Source organism: Mesocricetus auratus, unplaced genomic scaffold (genome assembly GCF_017639785.1).
Source record: "Mesocricetus auratus isolate SY011 unplaced genomic scaffold, BCM_Maur_2.0 Super-Scaffold_6723, whole genome shotgun sequence".
NCBI classification, from domain to species: Eukaryota; Metazoa; Chordata; class Mammalia; order Rodentia; family Cricetidae; genus Mesocricetus; species Mesocricetus auratus.
This window is the reverse complement of record NW_024429183.1, coordinates 741,606-764,770: the sequence shown is the minus strand read 5'-3', so window position 1 is coordinate 764,770 and position 23,165 is coordinate 741,606. Positions and strand designations below refer to the sequence as shown.

The 23,165-nt window shown below is 51.2% G+C and overlaps 1 protein-coding gene and 1 pseudogene across 1 annotated transcript; both read left to right on the top strand.

Moving 5' to 3' along the window:
- The first annotated feature begins 447 nt into the window (after nucleotides 1–447).
- On the top strand, nucleotides 448–15,798 carry Cpne7 (copine 7). The gene is given in 16 exon segments (XM_013115568.3): nucleotides 448–612; nucleotides 614–748; nucleotides 2,691–2,873; nucleotides 5,528–5,602; nucleotides 5,803–5,877; nucleotides 6,642–6,725; nucleotides 7,351–7,440; nucleotides 7,651–7,749; nucleotides 8,384–8,470; nucleotides 8,768–8,827; nucleotides 9,627–9,760; nucleotides 10,494–10,548; nucleotides 11,003–11,054; nucleotides 11,122–11,255; nucleotides 14,329–14,565; nucleotides 15,181–15,798. Coding segments are annotated over 16 exon segments (1,671 nt in total). The 5' UTR covers nucleotides 448–579; the 3' UTR covers nucleotides 15,319–15,798.
- A 2,312-nt stretch (nucleotides 15,799–18,110) lies between these two features.
- Nucleotides 18,111–18,665, top strand: LOC106021385 (annotated as a pseudogene).
- The last annotated feature ends 4,500 nt before the right edge of the window (nucleotides 18,666–23,165 follow it).

Genomic DNA, 23,165 nt, shown 5'->3' with positions numbered 1-23,165 from the left:
GTGCTCCTTGCCCACCCCGGGTCTACAAATTCTCAGAGTGACGTCTTTTCTACCCCCAGCTTGCACCGGGCAAACAGTGAGCTCTCACTGAGTTGCTTGTTGATTCAGGTGACAATCCTAGGAGGGACCCAGAGCTTTAGTGTGACCCAAGGGTGGGTTGTGCCTCTCTTGGAAGCCGCCTGGACGCAAACCCGGTGCCTAGGTTCCAGCAGTGCGGAGCCTTAAGCACCGAATGAACCCTATAGAGACACCACAATCCCAGAGCTTTCATGCCACCCAGACCCCCTATCTTTCAGCTCCAGTGCAGGGATCGAAACTCAGCTCCAAGGGGCGGCTCTCCGGGCTGTCTGCTCCCTGCTTAGTCCTGGTGCTTTTCTCCTGTGGCCCCACCCCAGTCCCGCCCCTTCGTGGTCCCCTCTATCCCTTCCCCACTGCATCGCCGCCCTACAGCCTCCGCGCTGTGGCGGCCGCCCGAGACACGTGTGCCCGCGCCCGGCGGGCGTGCGGGGGGAGCGCGGCCACGCCTGGCCCGGCCACCATTTCTCTGGCGCCCACCGGTTCTAGTGCGGAGCCTGAAGCATGAGTGGGGACTCGGAGCGCGCGGTGGCCCCGGGGGGTGGTGCCTGCACCTTGCGCCTCGAAGGTGGAGCTGCGGTTGAGCTGTAGGCACCTGCTGGACCGGGACCCGCTGACCAAGTCCGACCCCAGCGTGGTGCTGCTGCAGCAGGCACAGGGCCAGTGGCTACAGGTAGGGCGGTCTGCGTCCGGGAGCTGGGCACTTGAAGATCTAAGTGTGAGTTGAGATACGGGGTGCTGGCAAGGGTGTTCCGAAACTGGGGCTACAAGGGCAAAAGAGGAAGTGTTCACCTACTGTGAGAAGGGCGGGGCATTAAGGGAGCATTGGCTGAAAGGGACCTTGGTGAAAAGTGCCCAGAAGTGCAGCCGAGGGTCTCAGGCTGGGACTGTAGAGCTAGATAGAGTGAAGCGCCCAGGCTAGACTAACGAGCTCAGGAGGGAGTGCGGCTCAGGAATGAGAGGACAACGCCTGAGGCAGGGTCTGTCTAAGGTCACAGGGTCCCCCTTCTATTGGCTGCCATAGCTATGAGCTTCTCATCCATAGAGCAGAGTGCCTGAAGTAGGGTGGCCAGTGTTAGGGCTGCTAGCTAGACCTCGCTGGTAGGGTAGAATGGAGCTGGGCAGGGCTGGACAGCGACTCCATCCTTCAGATTCAAGTCGCACTGGCAAGAGGACTACCCAGTCTGTCACCTGTCGCCTCACTGTTTAGGAGAAACCACAAATTGTATGCATGTGGCTACTGGGTTGAGGACAGCAACCCCCTCCCCACTCCTTAATGCCCCCTGCCTACCCAGATCTGAGTGCCTACCTCCAGCATGGGGTTTTTCCATTGGACACTCATAAACCCAGGGTAGCCAGCATCTTCAGGGAAGTGCGCTTGCCTGTAGTCACTAGCTTTCATAAGCCTTCAGATCTTAGTGCTGTGCCAGTGTCAGGGTTACTGCCCATCGTCTGTGCTGTACAAACCCTTTCTGTCACCATCTCCCACAGGGTACGGGCTTCCTCTCAGGAGTGAGAAACAGGAGCACACTTAAGTTAGGAGGCCTAACAGGCATAAAAGACTTGAGCCTGAGTCCCTACCCAAGCAAGAGCATCCCTCCAACAGCAGCTCTAGGGTGTCCCTTGGCTGTGACAGTCGGGCACAGGAAGCAGGGGAGAAGAGCCAGGAAAGAGGTGTTAGACCCCGTGACTATCGTGGGGTATCCGAGGAACCTAGGGCATGCAGAGGATCCAGGCAGTGAAGGGGGAGACATATGGGGCGGTACCTCACTTAATCTCTACTCTGCACATTCATTCCAGCATCTCAGGGTATTTCTTAGGCTCTGGGGCTGAGAAATCTAGCGGTTCACTGGCCTTGAAGATGAAAAGCCTGCCCCAAACCATGTATTTACGTCCCTAGAACGTGTTGGGGGGTCTTCTGCTACTTTAGGGTATTTAAAGACCATCATATGACCCAGGTTCTCCCATAACATTGTATTGCTTGGTCTGATTACTGCCTGATGCATATATTTCTGGGAAGGGCCCATGCAGGACTCATTTTGTATGTAGAACTCTCTATGGCAAGGGGATTTGATAGTCTATTAGCTAAGGCTTTTCATTGGTATATGTACTAGAGAAGGGTGCTGAACTCAGTGGGGGAGGGTAGTGGACCCAAGTCCCTCCAGCAGGGAAATTTCTTTGCTACTCAGCTGAGTGCTGGGGAAAGGTCTCCACACTGGGCTTATCCTACCCAGGACTGGAATCTGATGCTGTCCCTGACATCTTGGTCCTTGGGCAGAATTCTCCCTGCTGGTCTCTGAGACTCAGTTTTGCTCTCTGTAATGTGGGGATAGGCAGGCAGTAGTGGGTGTGAGATGAGAGGATACAGAGAAACGGTAGCCCGCGGCTGGCTGGGGAAGGGATGTTCCTTTATCCCAGGCATAGAAGTGCCTCTGATCTATAGAGTGACCCCTCCAGGCCTGCAGCCCTATATACACAGGTGGGAGATGGGTCCCACTGACAGAAAACAGGCTTAGGGTGGCAGAGATGAATGGGAGGGGAGGTGGCAGGAACCTAGGTAGATCTGTGGGGAGCCCTACATGTGGAGTCGGCTCACAGAATGAGGCTTGTTGCAGGTGGACAGAACGGAGGTGGTGAAGAGCAGCCTGCATCCCGTGTTCTCCAAGGTCTTCACTATCGACTATTACTTCGAGGAGGTGCAGAAGCTACGATTTGAGGTGTATGACACCCATGGGCCTAGTGGGCTGAGTTGCCAGGATGATGACTTCCTAGGGGGCATGGAGTGTACCTTGGGGCAAGTGAGTATCTATTACCTTGGGAGGGAGGAGGGTAAGAGTAGCTTCTAGAGCAGTGATGCCCTCAACTCAGGGATTCTGCAAGGATGAGCATCTGGCCCTACCTACCTTTGCTCCTCTTTAAAAGCACTTGTTTGTTTGAGACAGCCCAGTCTGTCTGAAGTTGAGATCCTCCTGTCTCAACCTCCTGAGTCCTCTGTTGCAGGAGTGCACTAGCAGGAGACTGGAGGGAGGCGGGAGGAGGGGATGGGATGCAGGGGGGACCTGGGGAAATGCCTCACCTGGTAAGAGCTCTTGTTGCATAAACCTGAGGACCTGAATTCAAATGTCTAGCACCTATCCATAAGCATTGAGGGGTGGAGACAGGAAAATTACTTGTTGGCCACCCATCTAGTTCCAGGTTCTGTGAGAGACACTGTCTCAAGATAACAAGGTAGAAAGTGATAGACAGAACACCTGATGTTCTCCTCTGACCTTCACAGGCACAGGAATGCACACCCACACACACATGCACACACACCCACTCCCTCCTGTAAACCAGGCATGCTAGTACATGCCTGTGATTTCAACATTTGGGAGTTAAAGGCAGGAGGGTCAGGAGTTCAAGGCCATCATCAGACACAGATCAAATGAGGTCAGTCTGAGCTATTTGAGACCCTGTCTCAACACAAGAAAAAAAAAAGGAAGAAAGAAAAAGAAAACCACAGCTGTAGTGGTTCCCACCTATAATCCAGCCTGAGGAAGGAGGATTACCACCATTTCCACATCAGTCTGGGCAGCATAGTAAGATCCTGTCTTAAAAATCTCTTCCTCAAAAAAAAATCTTCCCCTCCCTCTTCTCCCTCCCTCCCTCCCTCCCTCCTTCTTCTCCCTCCCTCTCTCCTTCCCTCCCTTCCTTTATCCCCTGCCTCCCCAAACCACACTCATCCTGCACATTGTTCTGCAACTTGTCTTTTTTCCTCTTCATGAGTCTTTCCATATAAGCATGTAAATCTTCCCAAGATGCACAGCTCAGTTGTGGTACTTGCAACTAAATGTTTGAGGTTCTGAGTTCTATTCCACACGGGGAGGGGGAGGTCTTAATATTTTTCCTTGCAGCTGGGTTGAGGGGGTGATGCTGTCCTGCCTAGGGGACTCCGCTGGTAGCCCAGAGCCACTGTCCTTGCCTTTTCTCCTCTGTTGCCCATGTGACAAGCACTTTACTGCTACTAGTTACTTTGCATATGCATGGGCTGTGTGCTATACCCTTCCCTACTTGCCACAAGATGTCATTTGCATTAAGGAATAGTTTATAGACAACAAAATGAGGGCACTGAGATGGACAGTTTCATGCGACTGTCTACTGACTAGATGATGATTTCTGTCACCCTACAGGCTGCCCTTTCCTGCCAGTCCCCTGGCTGTTTCTGTTCCTTTGTTTCCTGTGTGTTAACCACATGGCATGTTCTGGGTGTCTAATTCTCCATTCCAGTATCATGTGTGTGACTCATCCTTGTCACTGCCTGGTCAGGGCTTATTCTCTTTAGATCTTTTTGTCATCCCCATTTTACATAACAAAGACTGAGATGAAGTGGGGTACAATTCCTTCCAGTTTTCTACGGAAGATGGCACAGTCATAGGTACCTCCACACACATGTATACATGCACCACAGTCCAGGTGGGACTGAGCAACAGGAACATATGTAGACGTACGTGGCCACATGCGGATGGACACATACAATTCTGTACTTGAACATGCCTTTGTGCACTGTCTGCACTGAAGTCAGCTTGACTTCTTGTCACGTACCACAATATCTGGCTCTTTTTACCATCACCCCCTGGTGTCCACCATCCAGTAGCAAATGTGAGGCAGACAGCACTTCTAGGTGTCAAGATGGTAGCTACCTTGTAAACAGAGCCATCCCAGGTCTTCACACGCAGAGCCACTGATATTTCCAGGGAGATGTGAAAGGCTGATATTTAGACCAGGGAATGCTGCTCAATAGGGTTTACTCAACCTTGCCTCTTAGACTCTGTTCCCTACTGGACAGGTGATATGCTGTGTGCAGCCTGGGCCTATGTGAAGTCATCTCCTTCCTTAAGTTAGGGGTGCCTTGCTCCATGGGTGAGCTATCTACCCAGTGGGACAGGCAAGGAGGAGAGGCCACGCTGGGAATTGAAATCTCTAGGAAGTGAGCACTGGGGTTCATATCTGAATGGCCCTCTCTAAGCAGGCACTTGTGCAGAAAAATCAAGTGTGCCCCTTCTGCCACCCCAGGGTCACCCTGACTTGTTTGGGACGGTAAGGACCCGGGGGTGGGGCTCAGAGCTAATCAACCAGACACTCTACAAGGGTTCTCATTCCCAGGCCAAAGAATAGATCAGGCCAGCTATACAGTGAGGTCCTGACTGAGGGTTAATGTTCTAACGAATCTGCTCTTGGGGCTCTGCACATATGCTGACTGTGATGTGTGTACCCCATGGGCGGGTGTAGGATGACCCAGGAGTGATGGAAGTGAGAGATGGCACACAGATGTCAAGTAGCACATTCTGGCAACAGCAGGAAGGCCACTGGATCCCAGGGCATGGTGGGATCCAGTAAAAGCAGGAGTAAGACCCGAGTGAGGCTAAGGATCATCCTCTTCATCCTTTATCCTGGCCGACTCTCTTGGTTTCAGATTGTGGCCCAGAAGAAAATGACACGCCCATTGCTGTTGAGATTTGGCAGAAATGCTGGCAAATCCACCATCACGGTGAGACCCAGAGCTGGGATCTTCCCTTCCCACATGGCTTGGGGGAAGGGTGTCTTGGGAGGAGGTGAGTAGGGAGGCCTCAGATGAACTGTAGCTGTGGAGCTGCTAGAGAGACCATAGCCCCCTCAGGGTCAGTGGCAGTTGAAGCAGAGGATGAGACCGGTGGCCTGGAGCCCATGAATTCCATGTGACACATTCAGGTGATAGCAGAGGACATCTCTGGGAACAATGGCTACGTGGAGCTCTCCTTCCAAGCCAGGAAACTGGATGACAAGGTGAGGCTCTAGGATTCGTTGCATGTTGGACCCTGCGCCTCCTGAAGGCTGGCTCATTGTAAAAACCTAATTCCTGCTCAGCACTGGCCTCTAAGCTTCAGAAACAAGTCACATGATGGTTGTGTATGGAGCCCTTGGCATGCTGCTGTCACAGTTTTGGCCTAGTCACTATGCTCATTGCTAACTGTTACATTTTACAGTCATCACTGTCATCACCATCACCCTCCAGCTACACACACATACACTCTGCTATATGGGTAGAAAGCACTGTTCTGCATTGCATCGTGGCACGTGATCACCAAGCTACCTCTGGCAGGGTGCATGTTTTATGATGGGGAGAGCAGCCTAGGGAGGACAATGGGGTCACTGTTTTGAGATGGAGCTGAGCCTGGTTCATAGGTTCTTCTCATGGGGTGGGAACTGACCCTGAATCCTGTCTCCTTTGAGATACTTAAGCCAGGACAAGCAAGGGTAGGTGTGTGGGGTGTGAACAATTGTTTAGACACCGGGCAGCAGGAGGAATAGCAGGGGGAAACACACCTGAGGCCATCGTGCTTACATCAGAAGCCAGTGAGGGCTCCAAATGGTGAGTTCTTATCACTGTGGACTCTCATTTGCAATTTACGTTATGCCTGGGGAAATTAAGTCTGTGGGGAAGGGATGAAACTCCAAACTGCAAGGACGGAGCCAGCATCCAGGGACGGAGCCATCCTCAGACCCAAAGGCGGCTAGCCCCCTTGCCAGCACATCCTCTGCTGTTCCAGGATCTCTTCAGCAAGTCGGACCCCTTCCTAGAGTTGTATCGGGTCAATGATGACAGGAGTGAGCAGCTGGTGTATAGGACAGAGGTAAGGATCCCACTGCCTGATGACAGAGGGGCTCCTGGGGTCAAATGAGTGACCAGAAAAGGGCCCAGCATCCTCTCAGAGCGGGGACAGAGGGATGCCCTGACCACATGACCGTGGAGTCTTTACTTCCAAGACCCTGTACTCTCTTTCCGTGGATGGAACAGCTGGGTGGACTTGGCTCTCTGTCCGCCCAGATTTAGCATGGCAGCCTTGTTGTCACCGTTCCTATTTTTAGGCATACCTGCTTCCTCCTGCCGGGAAACAGGGTTTTAGTTACAGCAGGGAGAGAGTTTCCTTTTGAGGCAAATTAATTTGGGTAAAGAGAATCTATTTAGGGAGAACACAACCTGGGTAGCTGGAGTGAGGCTGAAGTTATTAGGGTCAGGGGTGGGGGGAGTGGAGAGTGGGAAGGGTCTGGGCCACACCCAGTTCTGTTTGAAGCCTGGATTGAGCCTAGTCTCCTGGAACACACACTCTCCACCGGTCAGGGTACAGGCTGGTACCCAAGTGTTCCTTCACAGCTGTTTAGCCCAGACTCTGACAGCCCTGTACCCTGGCTAAGGGACCTATGACCTAAGGACCCCAGGACTCCCTGGGCCCTAGCTCCCTTGTTTTTGGCCCACAGGTAGTGAAGAATAACCTGAACCCAGTGTGGGAGCCTTTCAAGGTGTCACTGAATTCACTCTGCAGCTGCAAGGATACCCGGCCCCTGAAGGTGGGGATGGAGTAGGGGACAGGACTGGAGGTGAGGTCAGGGTTAGAGTGGGTGGGGGAGGAGGGACATAGCCATGGGGTTAGAGCCAGGGCCCATGGGCAGGTGCCCAGTTCTTCCAGAGCCACTAAGTGATAAATGGCAGCCTGGCCAGGGCTGGAAGGGTCCCAGGTCCTCAAAGGAACAGTCCATTGAGGGGCCTGGGCTTCGCAGTGCCTGGTCTGGGACTATGACTCCCGAGGAAAACATGACTTCATTGGCGAGTTCACCACCACCTTCGCAGAGATGCAGAAGGCCTTTGAGGAGGAGCAGGTGAGTCGCTGGCCCGTCCCCGGCCACAGGTTCTGACATGTTCTAGTGGGTCTCTGGGAGGCTAGTTCTTCTACCCCACCCCAGAAAAGACACGATGGTGACAAAAAGCAGTGACACCCACCACGTCACCAGAACAGGGGCCTGCAAGCAAGTGACCATGTGAGCAATCATGCCCATTTGTGTGTGTGTCAAGGTGGGAGGGGCACTCTTCCTGGGACCTGCCTAGCCCTCTGCAGCTAGGTGGGTGTGGTAGGAGAGTTGCCTTGGATTCCTTCTTGGGCCCTGGTGTCCCTCAGGAAGGCTCAGAATATGACTGTCGTGCCAAGGCTGCAGTGTGTACAGGGTCTAACCTGGGTCCCTGTCCTGCTCATAGTCTCATCTACATGGTTCCTTTCTGTTCCCTTATATGCTTGACTGCTCCCTTGTGGAATGGGTATGTCCCCACAGAGGCCATTTCTGACCCCCATAGGCAGCATGGGCCTGGTACTCACTGTTGGAGATAGTCTTGTAGAGTGTGTGGGGTCACCAGCAGTGCTGGGACTTCCAGGGGCTCCTGGCCCCTCTGTGGGAGGGACCCAGGTACTGCTGTTCTGGGTGGAGTTTCTGCCTGTCCCTGTCCCTGTCCCTGTCCCAGGCCCAGTGGGACTGTGTGAATGCCAAGTACAAACAGAAGAAGCGCAATTACAAGAATTCTGGGGTGGTAGTCCTGGCCGACCTGAAGGTGAGTCTGTCCTGCCCAAAGTTCCTAGGGAGATGGGTTGGTGGGATTAGGTTCTCCATGTTGTCAGATGGTTCTCAAGGGTATAGTTCTGAGATCTGGTGAGCTTCACTGTGGGGTCTTGAAATATCTGGAAAGGCTGAGGGAGGGGAGCATGGAAGATGCTCCCACAGACTATAGTGCCTAGGGGAGAGATGCCCAGTGGGCCCCCTCCCCCACTGTCACAGGCCTGCTTTTCTGGGTGGAGTAGGGTGGGGGGAGGGGATCATGAGTGGTTTTGCCAATGGCATTGCCTGGAAGCTCCACAGGGTTCACTCCTTCCTGGATTACATCATGGGTGGCTGCCAGATCCACTGCACGGTGAGTCTGTGGGTCCTGCCCTCCACAATGCCCCCAGCCAATGGGGCAGGACCATTGTCAAGCCCCTCACCCCCAGTCCATGTACAGAGAGTGGCAGGTTCCTAGGTTCTTGCTGTTCATTTTTCATCTACATTTCCCTGCGTCTTTCTCTTTATGCTGATGAGAAATAGCATGCAGGAGTTGAGGACCAGCAGCCTGCAGAGCTTACTGTCTACAAAATTATAGGGACAGGAGAAAAACCAACAAAAAATCTTAAAGAGGAAAATAGTAGTGAGCACTTGGCTAACAAGGGCTGCAGAGTCCAGCTGGCTTAGCCTTGGACAGACCACAGACAGCAGTAGGCTGGACAGAAGGTCTAGGGGAGGCCGTCATAGGCTGCTCCTGTGTTTATACACAGCTATGCTGGGCTGATGAACAGAGCCACACCCAAGGTGGCCTTGAGGATGATGAGATGGGAGGCATAGAGGGGACTAGGTCAAGAAACAACCATAGTAGTTGAGAATCAAGTGTTTCCAGGGGCCTTGTCCCTCTGGGGGAGTTTAGCTTAGAGATTCTCCCACAGGATAGGGACAATGTCATCCTGGGATTCCAAGAGTAAGACTTAGGGTTTTCAGGGTCTGGGTGGCCCCTCATCTCCTGGGGGATAGTGAGTAATTCCAGTGAACAGTCAGACTTGCAAAAAGCTGTCGAAAATGAGATGCCCGGCTCTTGACATCAAGCTGGGCTTGGGTACCCTTTGCCTGCCTGGTGGAAGAGGGAGGCAGGTGTTCGATGAAGCTCATCATCCTGGCCCTTTCAGGTAGCCATCGACTTCACAGCCTCCAATGGTGACCCCAGGAACAGCTGCTCCCTCCACCACATCAACCCTTACCAGCCCAACGAGTACCTGAGGGCACTGGTGGCAGTGGGCGAGGTCTGCCAGGATTATGACAGGTGTGGCCCCATCCATCTCTTTGGGCCAGTTTGGGCCTGGAGGCTTTTCTGAAGTGATGCTGTGGCTGACACGTGATGAGCCAGAGAGGTCAGCTCAAGCAGCAGTAGGGACATCTTTGCTGCAGTCCAGGGAAGGCAGACAGTATACCCACCAGACAGACAGATGGCAGGGGGTATAGAACCTTCAGGGGGTTGGGGGGTGATGTGTTATGTCTTTAACATGGCCACACACCCCTTTACAGTGACACAAACCTGGGAGTGGATTGGAGGCCATTTTATAGAACAGAAAATACACTCATGGAGGTTGGGGTGACTGGCTAGGCAGAGGCTAAGTGCAAACCCAGGTGGCCTGGGCTCTGAGATTCTCACCATGGCCCAGATCCACACCCTGAGTCCCCTGCCCATGGAGTCCCTCTCTGTGGGGGAGAGCAGAGGAATACAGTGGTATGGAGTTGGTGGCCTTCAGGAGATACCGCCTCAGGCCAGGAAGCTCCCTAAGCAGGGTCTTCAGGCCTGGGGGGAAGAACTGGAGAGCAGTTCCCAGCCTTCTACTGTCAACTCTATCCTTTCCTGCCTGAGCTCAACCCAGTGTCTCAGTTTCCCCTATGTGGCATGCCTATGATCCCTATTCCTGCCCAACAAGGCCCAGGTCTCCTAGTCTCTATCCAGGGTCTACCTGGACTCAGCTGTGGGGACCAGGTTCCTGGAGTTATCAACTTCACCTCTTTTACAGCGACAAGCGATTTTCTGCTTTGGGATTTGGAGCCCGGATTCCTCCCAAGTATGAGGTAAGAGAGCCCTGGGCTGGGGCCCTATCCCTACTCCCATATATCTGCCTTGGCCTCTGGTGCCTTTACCTCCCCAGGCAGGAGTGTCCTGGGTACACGGACCCTGATTGCTACCATTCCCCTTTGGGATGGGGATAGAGGGAGGGAGACTTTGGCCTATGGACCAGAAAGATGACTCACGGAACTATAGGCACAACCCATGCTCCTATCAGGAAGATAGGAGAGGGTGTTTATTGGTTAATGTACCTTAAAATATGTAGTTACTGTTGGGTACAGGTGCCAAAGTAATTGCCCAACATTAGTCTATCTATCTTCTGCCTCCTTCTTGGTTTCTCTTTTCTCTCCATGGAGATCTTCTCACATGGGCCCCAAGAGCTGCAAACCAACTTCTCCCAGTAAGTGGGAAATCAAATGGGTTCTGGGAAGGTCCTAGCTGATTCTTGTCCCCACCCAGGTGTCCCATGACTTTGCCATCAATTTCAACCCTGAGGATGATGAATGTGAAGGTAGGAGCAGGTGGTGGGTTTGGCATAGCGGTACTTTGGGCCAGGCTCACTCCTCTTTCCCCTACAGGAATCCAGGGCGTGGTGGAAGCCTACCAGAACTGCTTGCCTAAGGTCCAGCTCTACGGCCCCACCAACGTGGCACCCATCATCTCCAAGGTGGCACGCATGGCAGCAGCTGAGGAGCTCACAGGGGAGGCCTCTGTAGGTGACTGGGGACAGGGGGTGCATGCATCCAGCTGTGGAACCAGTTAGCTCTGTGTGTAGTAGTGGCTAAGAGCCAGTTATCTGGGTAGAATCCAGTGCAAAGGCAGCCAGGCAGTATGGGGTGGTTTGATGGAAGAGCTCAGTTTGTCAGCTGTGGTTCTCAAAGCCCCAGGCAGTCAGCTTTTATTTTGGGCAGAGGACTGAATTAATCATTTCAAAGTCAACCCTCAACTGCCCGGAACAGACACTGGTTTACCTCAGTTTCCCCTGCCTCCTGTCCCTTCGCACCAGACCTCAGGCATCACATATCTGTTTTCTTTTAGGCAGTCTCAATGCACGCTTGTAGCATTTTCCTTAGGATTGCACTCTGCTCTTTGTAGCCCTGTGTGTTTTGTGGAGACTCCGCTGGCTTACTGCTTCCTTTTAATTTCTCATTTTGAAAAAGAAAGTCATATTTCCAAGTGACCAGATTAGTGCATGACTTCTGGTCCTCCTCTTGGCCGTAGTATTACCAGTTTGTCCCTCCCATCCCTTTTATCCTTCCCTCCTTGCCGCCCCCTCCTGCCTCCATCCCTTCTGTGTATGTATGTTCTAAGTGTCCTTCTGAACCATTTGAGAGGCTGTAGCCTAATGTCACTTCCCCCTTAAATATCCACGTTGCCCGTGACTGCAGGGTGGGTCCTGTGCACATCAAGTGTGTGTCTGGCAGGCCAAAGAAGGCTGCCCCTGCTGCTATGCAACCCTTCTAGGACCTCTTTCTTACTTGTCTCTAGATCCTCCCCAGGTGTGGCCTGACTGGAGATCTTCCTCAGTTTTGCTTGTTACCCTCCTCTTGACCTCCACAGACACCATGGTGACCCTTCAGACTCCACCATGAACCCCCCACTCTGGTCATGAGTAGTGATGCTGCCCAGCTGCATTCTGAGCTCTGGGAGGGTGTAGAGGCCAAGGCCTAATCTTTGGGTAGGGACTGTTGCACACCACAGGCAGGGGATCCCTCTCCAGGGCTGGCTTTTGGGCTTCCTCTCTTCTCCGGGAAGGAGGGGCTCCAACAGATGTCATCCAGGGCTCATCAGGAGCTGTCCAGATTGGCTATGGTGAACCTGGCCAGTACATCTTCTGATTAGGGTTCCCCTTCTTTTTTTTTTTTTTTTTTTTTTTGTTTTTTTGGTTTTTCGAGACAGGGTTTCTTTGTGGCTTTGGAGGCTGTCCTGGAACTCACTTTGTAGACCAGGCTGGCCTCGAAGTCACAGAGATCCGCCTACCTCTGCCTCCCGAGTGCTGGGATTAAAGGCGTGTGCCACCAACGCCCGGCTTAGGGTTCCCCTTCTTTTATAATAACTTTTATGCTTTTTGTTTTCTTTGGAAAATATTTTTTTAAAAGTTGAGGTCTTGCCAGACAGTGGTGGCTCATACCTTTAATCCCAGCACTTGGGAGGCAGAGGCAGGCAGATCTCTGTGAATTCCAGGCTAGCTTGGTCTTCAGAGTGAGTTCCAGGACAGCCAGAACTACACAGAGAAGCCCTGTCTGGAAAAATCAAACCAAACCAAGCCCAAACAACAACAACAACAAAGTGTTGAGGTCTCATAATGTTTTCCAAAAGTAAGGAAATTTTTAAGTGGGGCTGACCTGACCTTGGTCCCCAGAATCCACATAGAGGGGGAGGGCAAGTCAGAGGAGTTGTCCCTGGCTTCCACATGTGTGTCACATACAGTAGTAATCAAGTATTTTTAATTTTAAAAATTAGAAATCACAAAATGACTCCTGTGGATCCATCTCCTGTTCAACAAAGACCACATCTGTCCTTTTCCTGAATTTAAATATTTTAATTCTTGAGTTAATTTCAGACTTAGAGTAAAGTCAGAACAACACTGCAAAGAACACAGGGCCACTTTGTGCCATAGGTGCTCTGCTTCATTTTACTTGTGTTTTGTAAAAACTTGGTTTAAACCCGGTGGTGGTGGCACATGCCAGCATGGTCTACAAAGCTACACAGAGAACCCTGTCTTGAAAAATCAAAAAATAAAATTTTGGTTTAACTATTTTGTTGTGATAAAATACACACAATTTTATGATTGTAACCATTTCAACTGACCAGTTAAGATGGTGGTTCTCAGCCGGGCATTGGTGGTTCACGCCTTTAATCCCAGCACTCCAGATGCAGAGGCAGGTGGATCTCTGTGAGTTTGAGGCCAGCTTGGTCTACAGAGTGAGTTCCAGGACAGCCTCAAAACAATACAGAGAAACCCTGTCTTGAATAACCAAAAGAAAAAAGAAAAAAAAAAAGACGGTGGTTCTCAACCTGTGGGTTGTGACCTCCACAGGGGTGCAAGGACCCTTTCACGGGGGTCACCTAAGACCATCAGAAAACAAGATATTTACATCATGATTCATAACAGTAGTAAAATTAGTTATGAAATAGCAACGAAAATTTAAAGGGTGGAGGTGCTAGGGAGGTTGAGAATCACCCAGCTAAGAGTTTTGAGGACATTCACACATTTTGCAAATTTCCTGAGTTTCAGCATTTTTTCCCTTAACTTCACGGGGAAACGCTATGCCTGCTTGCTTTTGTGTTTTAATCTATGCTAATGTGCTGTGTTAAATACTGAATGGTGCTTTTAAAAATCTAAGTTATACTTACATACATTTTGTGTGTGTGTGTTTGTGCACACACGTGTATGTTTGAGACAAAGTCTTGTTATTTCGTCCAGCATGGACTGGGCACCGTGGTGTCAGGGTGTTAGTGCCCTCTCCATCCAGGAGTCCTCTGATTTCAGGCCTGGGTTCAAGCCCTGCTTTAGTGGCCTTGTCTGTAAAGTGGATTCTTCAGTGCCCCTCTCTGAGGAGTCACTGGCTGTTTGACAATGAGGGGTGGAGCATTGAGCTTTACTCTGCAAAGTGGTCGATTGGAATTTACCTTTCAGATTGTGATGAATGCTCTGTCGGGCTTCAGCAGAGCTACACACAGCAGAGGCTCCTCCTGGGGGGGGGTGGCCTGGAGCTGGAGGTGATGTATGTGGCTTGGAGAGGACCCAGAGACAGCACCCCACTTCTTTCCTGTGCCTCTAGCAATACTACATACTGCTGATCCTCACGGATGGTGTGGTGACTGACATGTCAGACACTCGAGAGGCCATTGTACGTGCCTCCCACCTGCCCATGTCCGTCATCATCGTAGGGGTGGGCAACGCTGACTTCACGGATATGCAGATCCTAGACGGTGATGATGGAGTCCTGCGTTCCCCACGGGGTGAGCCTGCACTCCGTGACATCGTTCAGTTTGTGCCCTTTCGTGAGCTCAAGAACGTAAGTGGCTGCAAGGGGGGTGGCATTGAGGGTTGGGTACTCACTGCTGCACGCATACGTGGCTTCCCTGCTCAGGATATGGCCCCACTTTGTTTGTGTCCCGCCAAAGAGCAGCCCCTGGGGATGGCTTCCTAGTCAGTCTTTTTCTCCACCCTGAGCAGTGCCTGAACCGTGAGCTTCTGACCCTAAAATCTATGGCCCAGAGAGAGCAGTGGGGGCTTCCATGGGCCTGGCGTACAACTCCTCTCCACAGTAGACAGCGCATATGGATTCTCTCACACATGCGCACTTCAGGTTTTCTCGAGGGCTGTTGATACCTGCCTGGCCCCACTTCACTTTCAGCTCGCGCCATTTCTTGCTGTGTAGGAGAGATGAAAGGGCTGGGCGGGGACTCCAGCACGTGTGCTGGGGACAGTGTGGGCACCTCTACCAGCTATTGCTACAGCAGCCTAGGGTGCTGGTGGTTGTATTTTCAGTCTGTGCCTTTAGTAGACGCTCAACTGCCTGCCAAGTCACATGTCCCTTAAGTAGATCTGAATCCTGGGAGTACGACCCAGATAGGGGGATGAGGATACAGAATGCCTTCAGATGTAACCGTGCTGTCTCTGAACCCAGGCGTCCCCTGCGGCACTGACTAAGTGTGTGCTGGCCGAAGTGCCCAAGCAGGTGGTTGAGTACTACAGCCACAAGGAACTGCCTCCCCGCAGTCTTGGCGCCCAAACCGGAGGGGCCGGTCCCAGCTCAGCACCATGAGGAGGCTAGGCGAGGGGTCCCTGAGCAACATATCCTCTACAGCACCTCCTGAACCCCCAGAGATCCCTCAGAAGCTTATCGCCTAGCCCAGGACCCGGCCCTACTCCCGTGTTCTGCTGCTCTGGGTCAGTGGCTTACTCCCCAAGATGAAGAAATTCAGGCCTCGTGGAGTGACAGAAATCAGCAGCTCTCCCATGCCTGCACCCAACAGGCATGCTGAGAGCACTGGAGGGGCCCTACAGCTCAGCTATGGAGTGCTTCCCTGGGTGAGGGGCGATGGAACTGGAGATACTTGTCATTTGACCCTGTGGGGAGAGGCAGCGCCCCAACCCTTGAGGACAACTAGGCCTAGGCACCTTGTCCCATAGGTTTCTCTGTCATATCTGGTGTCACTCCCACCTGTGCCGGTTCCTGAGACCCTGGGGCCTGTAGGGTGTGTGGGAGGTGGCTTTGGGTATAATAAAGTATCCCTTAACCTCACATTCTTCTGCCTTTTGTTTTGTTTTGAAGACTGGCTTTCTCTGTGTAATAGCTCTGACTGTCCTGGAACTTGATTTGTAGACCGCGCTGGCCTTGAACTCACAGAGATCGGCCTGCCTCTGCTTCCCTAGTGCTGGGATTAAAGGCGTGCGCCACCAATGCCGGGCTCCTTGTGCCTTTCTTGCTTCAGGGGACCCGGTGTGAATGTCCCTAGAACCAGGCTCACCAGGTCACCCACAACAGTAAGGATTGTAGGCCTGCTCTTTAGGTCCCCTCAGTCAATATCTGCTGATGTGCCATCAGCCCTGAGTGACTTTGGCTTGCACTCAGGGTTCACCATGTGCCACAAGCTGTCGGCTGAGGGCATCTTCCACCTGTCTGGGTGGAGGTGGATTTCTAATTGAGATTTCCTCTCAATTATCTTGTCTGAGAAAAACAAATTGTCCCAATCCTGAATCAGACCCACCCACCTATCAATCTATCTATCCACTCTGGGGTTATTTTTAGCTACTGATTCATCTCCCGTTAAGCCCTGATAATAGGCATCACCATGGTAACCTGGCTACGATTCCGGAAGGGCCGGTGGATTTTGGTCTCTTTGGGGACAGAGAAGACAAAGAAATGTATTATCCATGAATATATGGGAAGTAGAACCCCAGCAGGGTGGGAGGCTGTGGGGCCCGGGGTTACCCCAGGTCTGACCCCCAGTGCAAGAGCCCAACGAGTACCTAGAAATCTTGCCTGAATTCTTCTCTGGTGAAGCCAGGGGGCCTAGGATCCTAGCAGCAGCAGCAGGTGGCAGAGAAGGGCGGGGGCAATTTACTAATGCAGGGAAGTGAGTGGAGTGGGCTTTGGATAGCTGCTGGCCAGGAAGGTGAGGAAGGGACAGTCCTTCCAAGAGATTGTCCTTTCAGAGAAGCATCAGCTCTCATCACAAAGCAAGGAGGAGGTGAGTTCAACACTCGAAGAACCTGGTCCAGAAGCACGTCCCAGGCTCTCACTGCACAAAGAAATCAAGGCTCAGAGGGCGTGAGTTCAACACTCGAGGAACCTGATCCAGAAGCATGTCCCAGGCTCTCACTGCACAAAGAAATCAAGGCTCAAAGGGCGGTGGCATCGCACGCCTTTAACCCCAGCACTCGGGAGGCAGAGGCAGGCAGATCTGTGAGTTTGAGGCCAGCCTGGTCTACAGAGCAAGTGCCAGGACAGACTTAAAAAACAAAACAAAGGAAACAAGAAATCAAGGCTCAGATCAGTGGAGGGACTTGACTGGGTCAGATACTGGTGACAACGGGGCCAATATACATAACATATAAAGTAGGAGGCTGTATGTATGACATTCAGTCTGATATGAGGTACCAGTTTCTTAGTCTGAAAGAGCGGTTAGCCAAAATTCCATCCTTTGTGTTCTAAATGTGCACCCACCCCAGTCTGTCCCCTCCTGTAGAGCCCATTGGGCCTTGGAGGTCAAGTTCTGCTTTGTTGGATTACTGCCCATTCTCCTCCTTGTCTGAGCTAGGCTAGGCGGGATGGAGGGGGTGGGAAGGACTAGCCCCATCAAGGCTGTTCTTTCTCCTGCTGCTGAGAGGAAGTGCAGGCAGGAACCTGTGACTAAGTGCCTGTAATTGGTGTGGGGGCTGCAGAGCTGTCAGACAAGCCCCACGCAGTCCGGCCAATCATGTAAGAGCTGTGAGCAAAGCTGTTCCCTTTGCCACCTGCCCCTGCCTGTCCTTCTGTTGGTGGGTGCCCTTCACCAGCGGGCAATCAGCTGGCCCTGGGGGTGTGTCCTCCTGCTCCCTCTTCTCTCCCTTCTTCCTCTCTTTTCCCTTCCTCCTCTCACCAGATCTCAGCCGCCTGCACACTGTGGAATATGCCCCCCTCTCAGTACTCTCTCAGCTTTTGCTAAACATCACTGTGTTGAATTCTCACAACAGCCCCACGTGATGGCCTACTGTGAGTGTATTTCATGGAAGGGGGAGCTGAATTCAGAGAAGTGAAGCAATCGATCCAAGACCACACAGCAGAGTCTTGAGCTGGGCTTTCCATGCTGACTCCCAGGCTGCAAGGCCCAGAGTCTTGGTCATGTGTGTTTAGGCATGTGTATGTGTGCATGTAAATATGCACATGCTTGTGTTGTTTTACCATGTGACTGAGTGTGCATGTGTGCATTCGGGAAGGGCTGCAGTCTTTAGTGCTTTACTTTTGAAGCCTCTTTGCAAGACTCTCCCAGCCACACTTGGGTTGGTCTACTCTGAGTGAGGTTTTAGCCCAACAAAAGCATCCAGTAAAGTGACCTGAGGTAACCTGTGAAGATGGTTCACTACTCTCTCAACCCAGAAAACCCTACAAAATCATGCAAATCAAGAGGTTCAAATCTCCAGGCTCACTTTAAGAATACCTGTGAAACTGCCCAGGCCATCAAGGGTTTGCATATCCAAAAAGCCACCAAATACTTGAAAGATGTCACTTTGAAGAAGCAATGTGTGTCATTCCGACGGCACAATGGTGGAGTCAGCAGGTGCGTCCAGGCCAAACAGTGGGACTGGACACAGGGTCGGTGACCGAAAAAGAGTGCTGAGTTTTTGCTGCACATGCTTAAAAATGCAGAGAGTAATGCTGAGCTTAAGGGTCTAGACATAGATTCTCTGGTCATCGAACACATCCAGGTGAACAAAACACCTCAGATGCGTCGATGAACTTACAGAGCTCACAGCCTGATTAACCCCTACATGAGCTCCCCCTGCCACATCGAAATGATCTTTAAGGAAAAGGAACAGATTGTTCCAAAGCCAGAAGAGGAGGTTGCACAGAAGAAAAAGATATCCCAGAAGAAACTGAAGAAACAAAAACTTATGGCAAGGGGATAAATTCAGCATAAAATAAATGCAGATAAAAGTAAAAAAAAGCTTCCAAATATAGAGTGAAGCATGTTATTTGCAGGGTCTAGGTGAAGTCTGTATGACTCTTGATTAAGTATGTCATTGAGTCCAATTTGCAGATGGGCACTGCGGCTCAAAGGCCAGTGCAAGACAGCTATGTTCCTCACCACATGGATGAAAACTGGGATGCTAGTTGAGTATGTGAAGTTTGCCCTCAGTAGCCTCAACTCCAGAAGGTTCCATTTTACAACTAATGACAGACTCTTAGCCAGGGAAGGTAGGGTAGGAGTCGGTTGTCTGGGGCACTAGGAGTTACATTACCTTTTGGGCTGGCTGGCTATGCTGTGGGGTAGGGGAACTGATGACCAGGGGCTGATGGACCAAATCCTCCTAGAGCTACTATGCTGAACATAATAACCCTGAGAAAAATCCCTGGGATAGGGAAAGGGAGGAAAGGGGCCACCTCCCTTGCTCTGGGCTCTATCTTTGAGGGCATCTATTTCACCAGCCAAGATGAAACTCAGGGACATGATCCTAAGAAACGCCCAGAGTCACCCAGTCTCTTCCCAGTGCCACGTTCTCAGCTTAGACCTCAAGGCAATTCTTGGTGAGATTTCAGGCCAATAGATGCCAAGATCTCAGTCACCATGTGAGAGGGAAGGGGGATGTGTTGGATTCTTTCTGGCTCACGCAATTTCTCTTCCCTCCCAAGACCAGGCTCCTGGCACCCAAAGGAGAGTCTGACACAAGGTCAGTGTGTCCTTTGAGACTCATCTCATTCCAAATGCCAGCCAACATTACCAAGACAATCTGCCCTTACCGGCTCAGCATCATCCTAAAGTCCCTGCTGGACCCATCCAAAAATGCCATAGGTCCATCCTGGATCATTAGCTATGGCTGTAGCCCGAGGCAAGTGTCTGTGCCTTTTTGTGATCTGGGAGCACCTCCTGATGTACCACTTCCCTAAATGACCACAAGGTGCATCACCTGTTTTGTTGGGCTTTGAACCTTATGTAGATGGAGTCATGGTGCATTTGGCCCTCTTCTCGCTGCCCTGTAGGATTCAGCATGTATATCACTCATTTGATTGACTACGGGCAGGTTTCCCTTTCATTGCATCTGTATTGTGCCTCCTTCTCTAACTACTGAGGATGCTCTGAACATCCCTAAACTCAGTTTTATCAGGCTGACCTGCTGATTGGAGGGTGAACACAATTCATTCAGGAGAGACACACTTCCAGGAACAGATCTCACCCAGAACACTTGCTACCCTTTATGTTTTCATCTAAACCTTTCTGGGCATGTGGCAAACCCTGGGGCTTGACTTGCATTCCTTTCTCTGCTGCTGAGTTACACTGCTTATAGGCCACCAGGGCCTCATGGGTTTTTGTTGTTTTGAGATAAAATCTCACCATGTAGTATTGGGTGGCCTGGAACTCTCTATGAAGACCAAGCTGACCTTGAACTCCCAGAAATCCAACTGCTTCTGTCTTCCAAGTACTAGGATTAGAGATGTGCCCTACCACATTGGGGTGTTGATTTTGTTTGAGTCAGAGTCTTCTTTATACAGGCCGCTTACTTTGCAGCCAAAGATGACCTGTGACTTCTGATCCTTCTATCTTCAATTCTCAAGTGTTGGGATTATAGGCATTCACCATCACGTTAGGTTTTATGAGTGCTAAAGACCAAATTCAGGGCTTTGTGCATATGAACTGAGCTACATTCCTAGCTTATGGGGTCTTTTTGGAAAACCACTTGTTGTCATAGGAACTCCCATTCTGGGAACACATCAGAAGGTCCAAAGTCAAAGCTAATAAAGCCTGGGGACTTCTCTCTTGGCTGTTCCTCGTCAGTTATCCTTTGAGTATGAGGACTTGGGTTTCTAAGAGCAACCTGGCATCCAGGACAGATCCTTCCTTGGGTCTCTTGTGTTGTTATCTTTACCATTAGGCTGTGGAGACCCTGCTCAGGGTAAGTGGCTATATCTCTGTCATACCTTTTTGCTTGCTCTAAGCTCTCTGCAAAGGGCTCTTTGGGACGCTGGGGAGGTGTCTCAGTGGGTAAAGTGCTTGCTGTACAAGCACGAGGACTGCAGCTTGGATGCTTGGAACTTGTGTAAAAAGCCAGGTGTACTTGTGTGCGTTTGTAATTTCAGCACTGCTAGAGACAGACAGAACCTGGTCATGAAACTCCAGATTCAGTGAGACTCTGTTAAGACATGACTTAGCAGTTAAGAGCACTTGCTGCTCTTCCAGAGGACCTAAGTTCAGTTCCTGGCACCCAAGTTAGGCAGCTCATAATGGCCTGCAACTACAGCTCCAGGGGATCTGATACCCATTTTTGGCCTTCACAAGCACGGGCACACACATATATACACATAAATAATAAACATTTTTTAAAAAGCTAACCTTAAGAAAAGTGAATACTGATTAGGACACCTGATAGTAGCCTCTGGCTTCCACAGGCATGGACATATAATGCATATGTACTTACATGCACATGTGCAAACACACACACAGGGCTCGTTAGTATGTGACATGCAGGGTTGCATCAGAGAAATTAGGAGTGGGGTGGACCCACTGGATTCAGGTTATGTGAATCTCTAGAATGGGAAATACAAATAATGGGAGCATGAGAAAGTCATGGATATGACAGGGAACCAGACATGAGTAGGCTCCCAGACCTTATTACAACTGACTCCACAGTGGAAGTACCATTCAGGCCATAAAACTCAGCATGTAGATAACACTGCCTGCCAAAATGAAAACAAAGACCTAACCCATCAAGTTTGTAGTTCTGGGAGAGCTTCTAAGTGCACTAACCTTGCTTTTTAGCTTCTGTAGCTCCACTTCTGGCTAACTGTTCTTGGTTTGCCTTTTTTTTTTTTACTTTATTTTATATGCATTGGTGTGAAGGTTTCAGATCCTCATGTGGGTGCTGGGTCCTTTAAAAGAACGCCACTGCTCTTAACTGCTGAGCCATCTCTCCAGCCCCTTGTTGTTTTGTTTTTTGAGACAGGGTATCATCATGTGCCTTTGTTTGGCCTGGAACTCACTTTGTAGACCAGGCTGGTCTTGAACTCATAGCAGATCTATCTGCCTCTACTTCCGGAATGCAAGGACTAAAGGCATGTGCCACCACACCCAGAAATGGTGGGATTCTTGCTTAGCATGTATGAATCCCTGGCTTTGGTCTCCAGTGCTGCAGGTCAGCCTTATTCCTCTCTGCAGGCAGTCCCAGTCCCGTATGCCTGATGCCCCCACCCTCGGGCTCCTCTTGCCCCCGGACATTGGAGTGTAGTCATTCTTAGCTGAACTGGCAAGCTCGTGAGGACCTGTGTCTACGTTTTCACCTAAGGAAACAGAAGCAGGAATTGTTCCTTCCCTGCCGCTCCCAGGGCAGGCTTCATGCTGCCTTTGCATTTCTTTTCCAGAGTACCCTCCTTCCCAACTCTCTTGGTGGCTCCTGGTCTGGGGTAGGAGGTGGACTTGGCTTTTGACAGCAAGAGGGGGACAGTTAGTCACATTACTTTAGCAGCTTGCCTCATAGCTGGTACCTCCCTGTTTGTGGACTGTGGCTGGGGTTGAGCACTGGACACAAAGGCCACAATGTTCAGGATGCAGATTCTCGGTGTTTGGATGCCTTAGAGTTCCACACTGGAACGGGAGAAAGGGTGCAGCTTCCAGCTCTGCACTCAGATCCTGACTTAGTCTCATGTGGTCTCGTGGCTCCTTTGGGCTGAGTTGTGGCCTGCAGCAGGAAAAGAACATCATCATGTTGCCCTGTCCTGTGAGAAAACAGGGACACTTTCCAATGGCTGAGTCAAGGCCAAGGGTCTAGAGGGGGTTGGTCTCATTGCAGTGTGTGAAGAGACAGCTGGTAGACCTGGCTCGAAATGAAAATAGGACCGAGCTCTGAATCAACCTGTACTAGAGCCAGCTACTTGGATCAAGTCACTCCTTGGCTTTGAGCCAGGACTGGCTTTCTGTCATAGTGCCATCAGACTATTCCATGGGATATGGGCAGATGGGCAGCTCGCAGGCATGGGGAGGACTGGGAGGGATTTTGCTGGCTTCACTTGAGCCTCGTTATGTCCAGAGCTGCCAACCCTTCTTCCCAGAGCAGAAGCTTGCTGCTGTGGACAGGTGGCTGGGATGACAGATGACCTGATAGGCAGCCTACATACTCTGGGAGCCCCAGTGAGTGGGCAGGGACCTTTCCCATTACTTGGGTTGGTTGATGTTTATTCCTAATACGTAGACTTCTCTGGTCTAGATTTGGCCTCCTAGGGGATCCTACAGGTCCTTCCCTGTTTTCTACATCTTTGCCCTTGCCCTCTGGAAAAATGATTCTGGGGTGTAAGGTCTAGGGAGGTCACATCTGGAGGTTCTGAAGAAAACATTAGGACGGCAGCCCAGTAAAGAGCCATGCACTAGAGATAAAAGAGGGTCCTGGGGGTGTATACCCCTCTTCTCCCTCAAGTCCCGA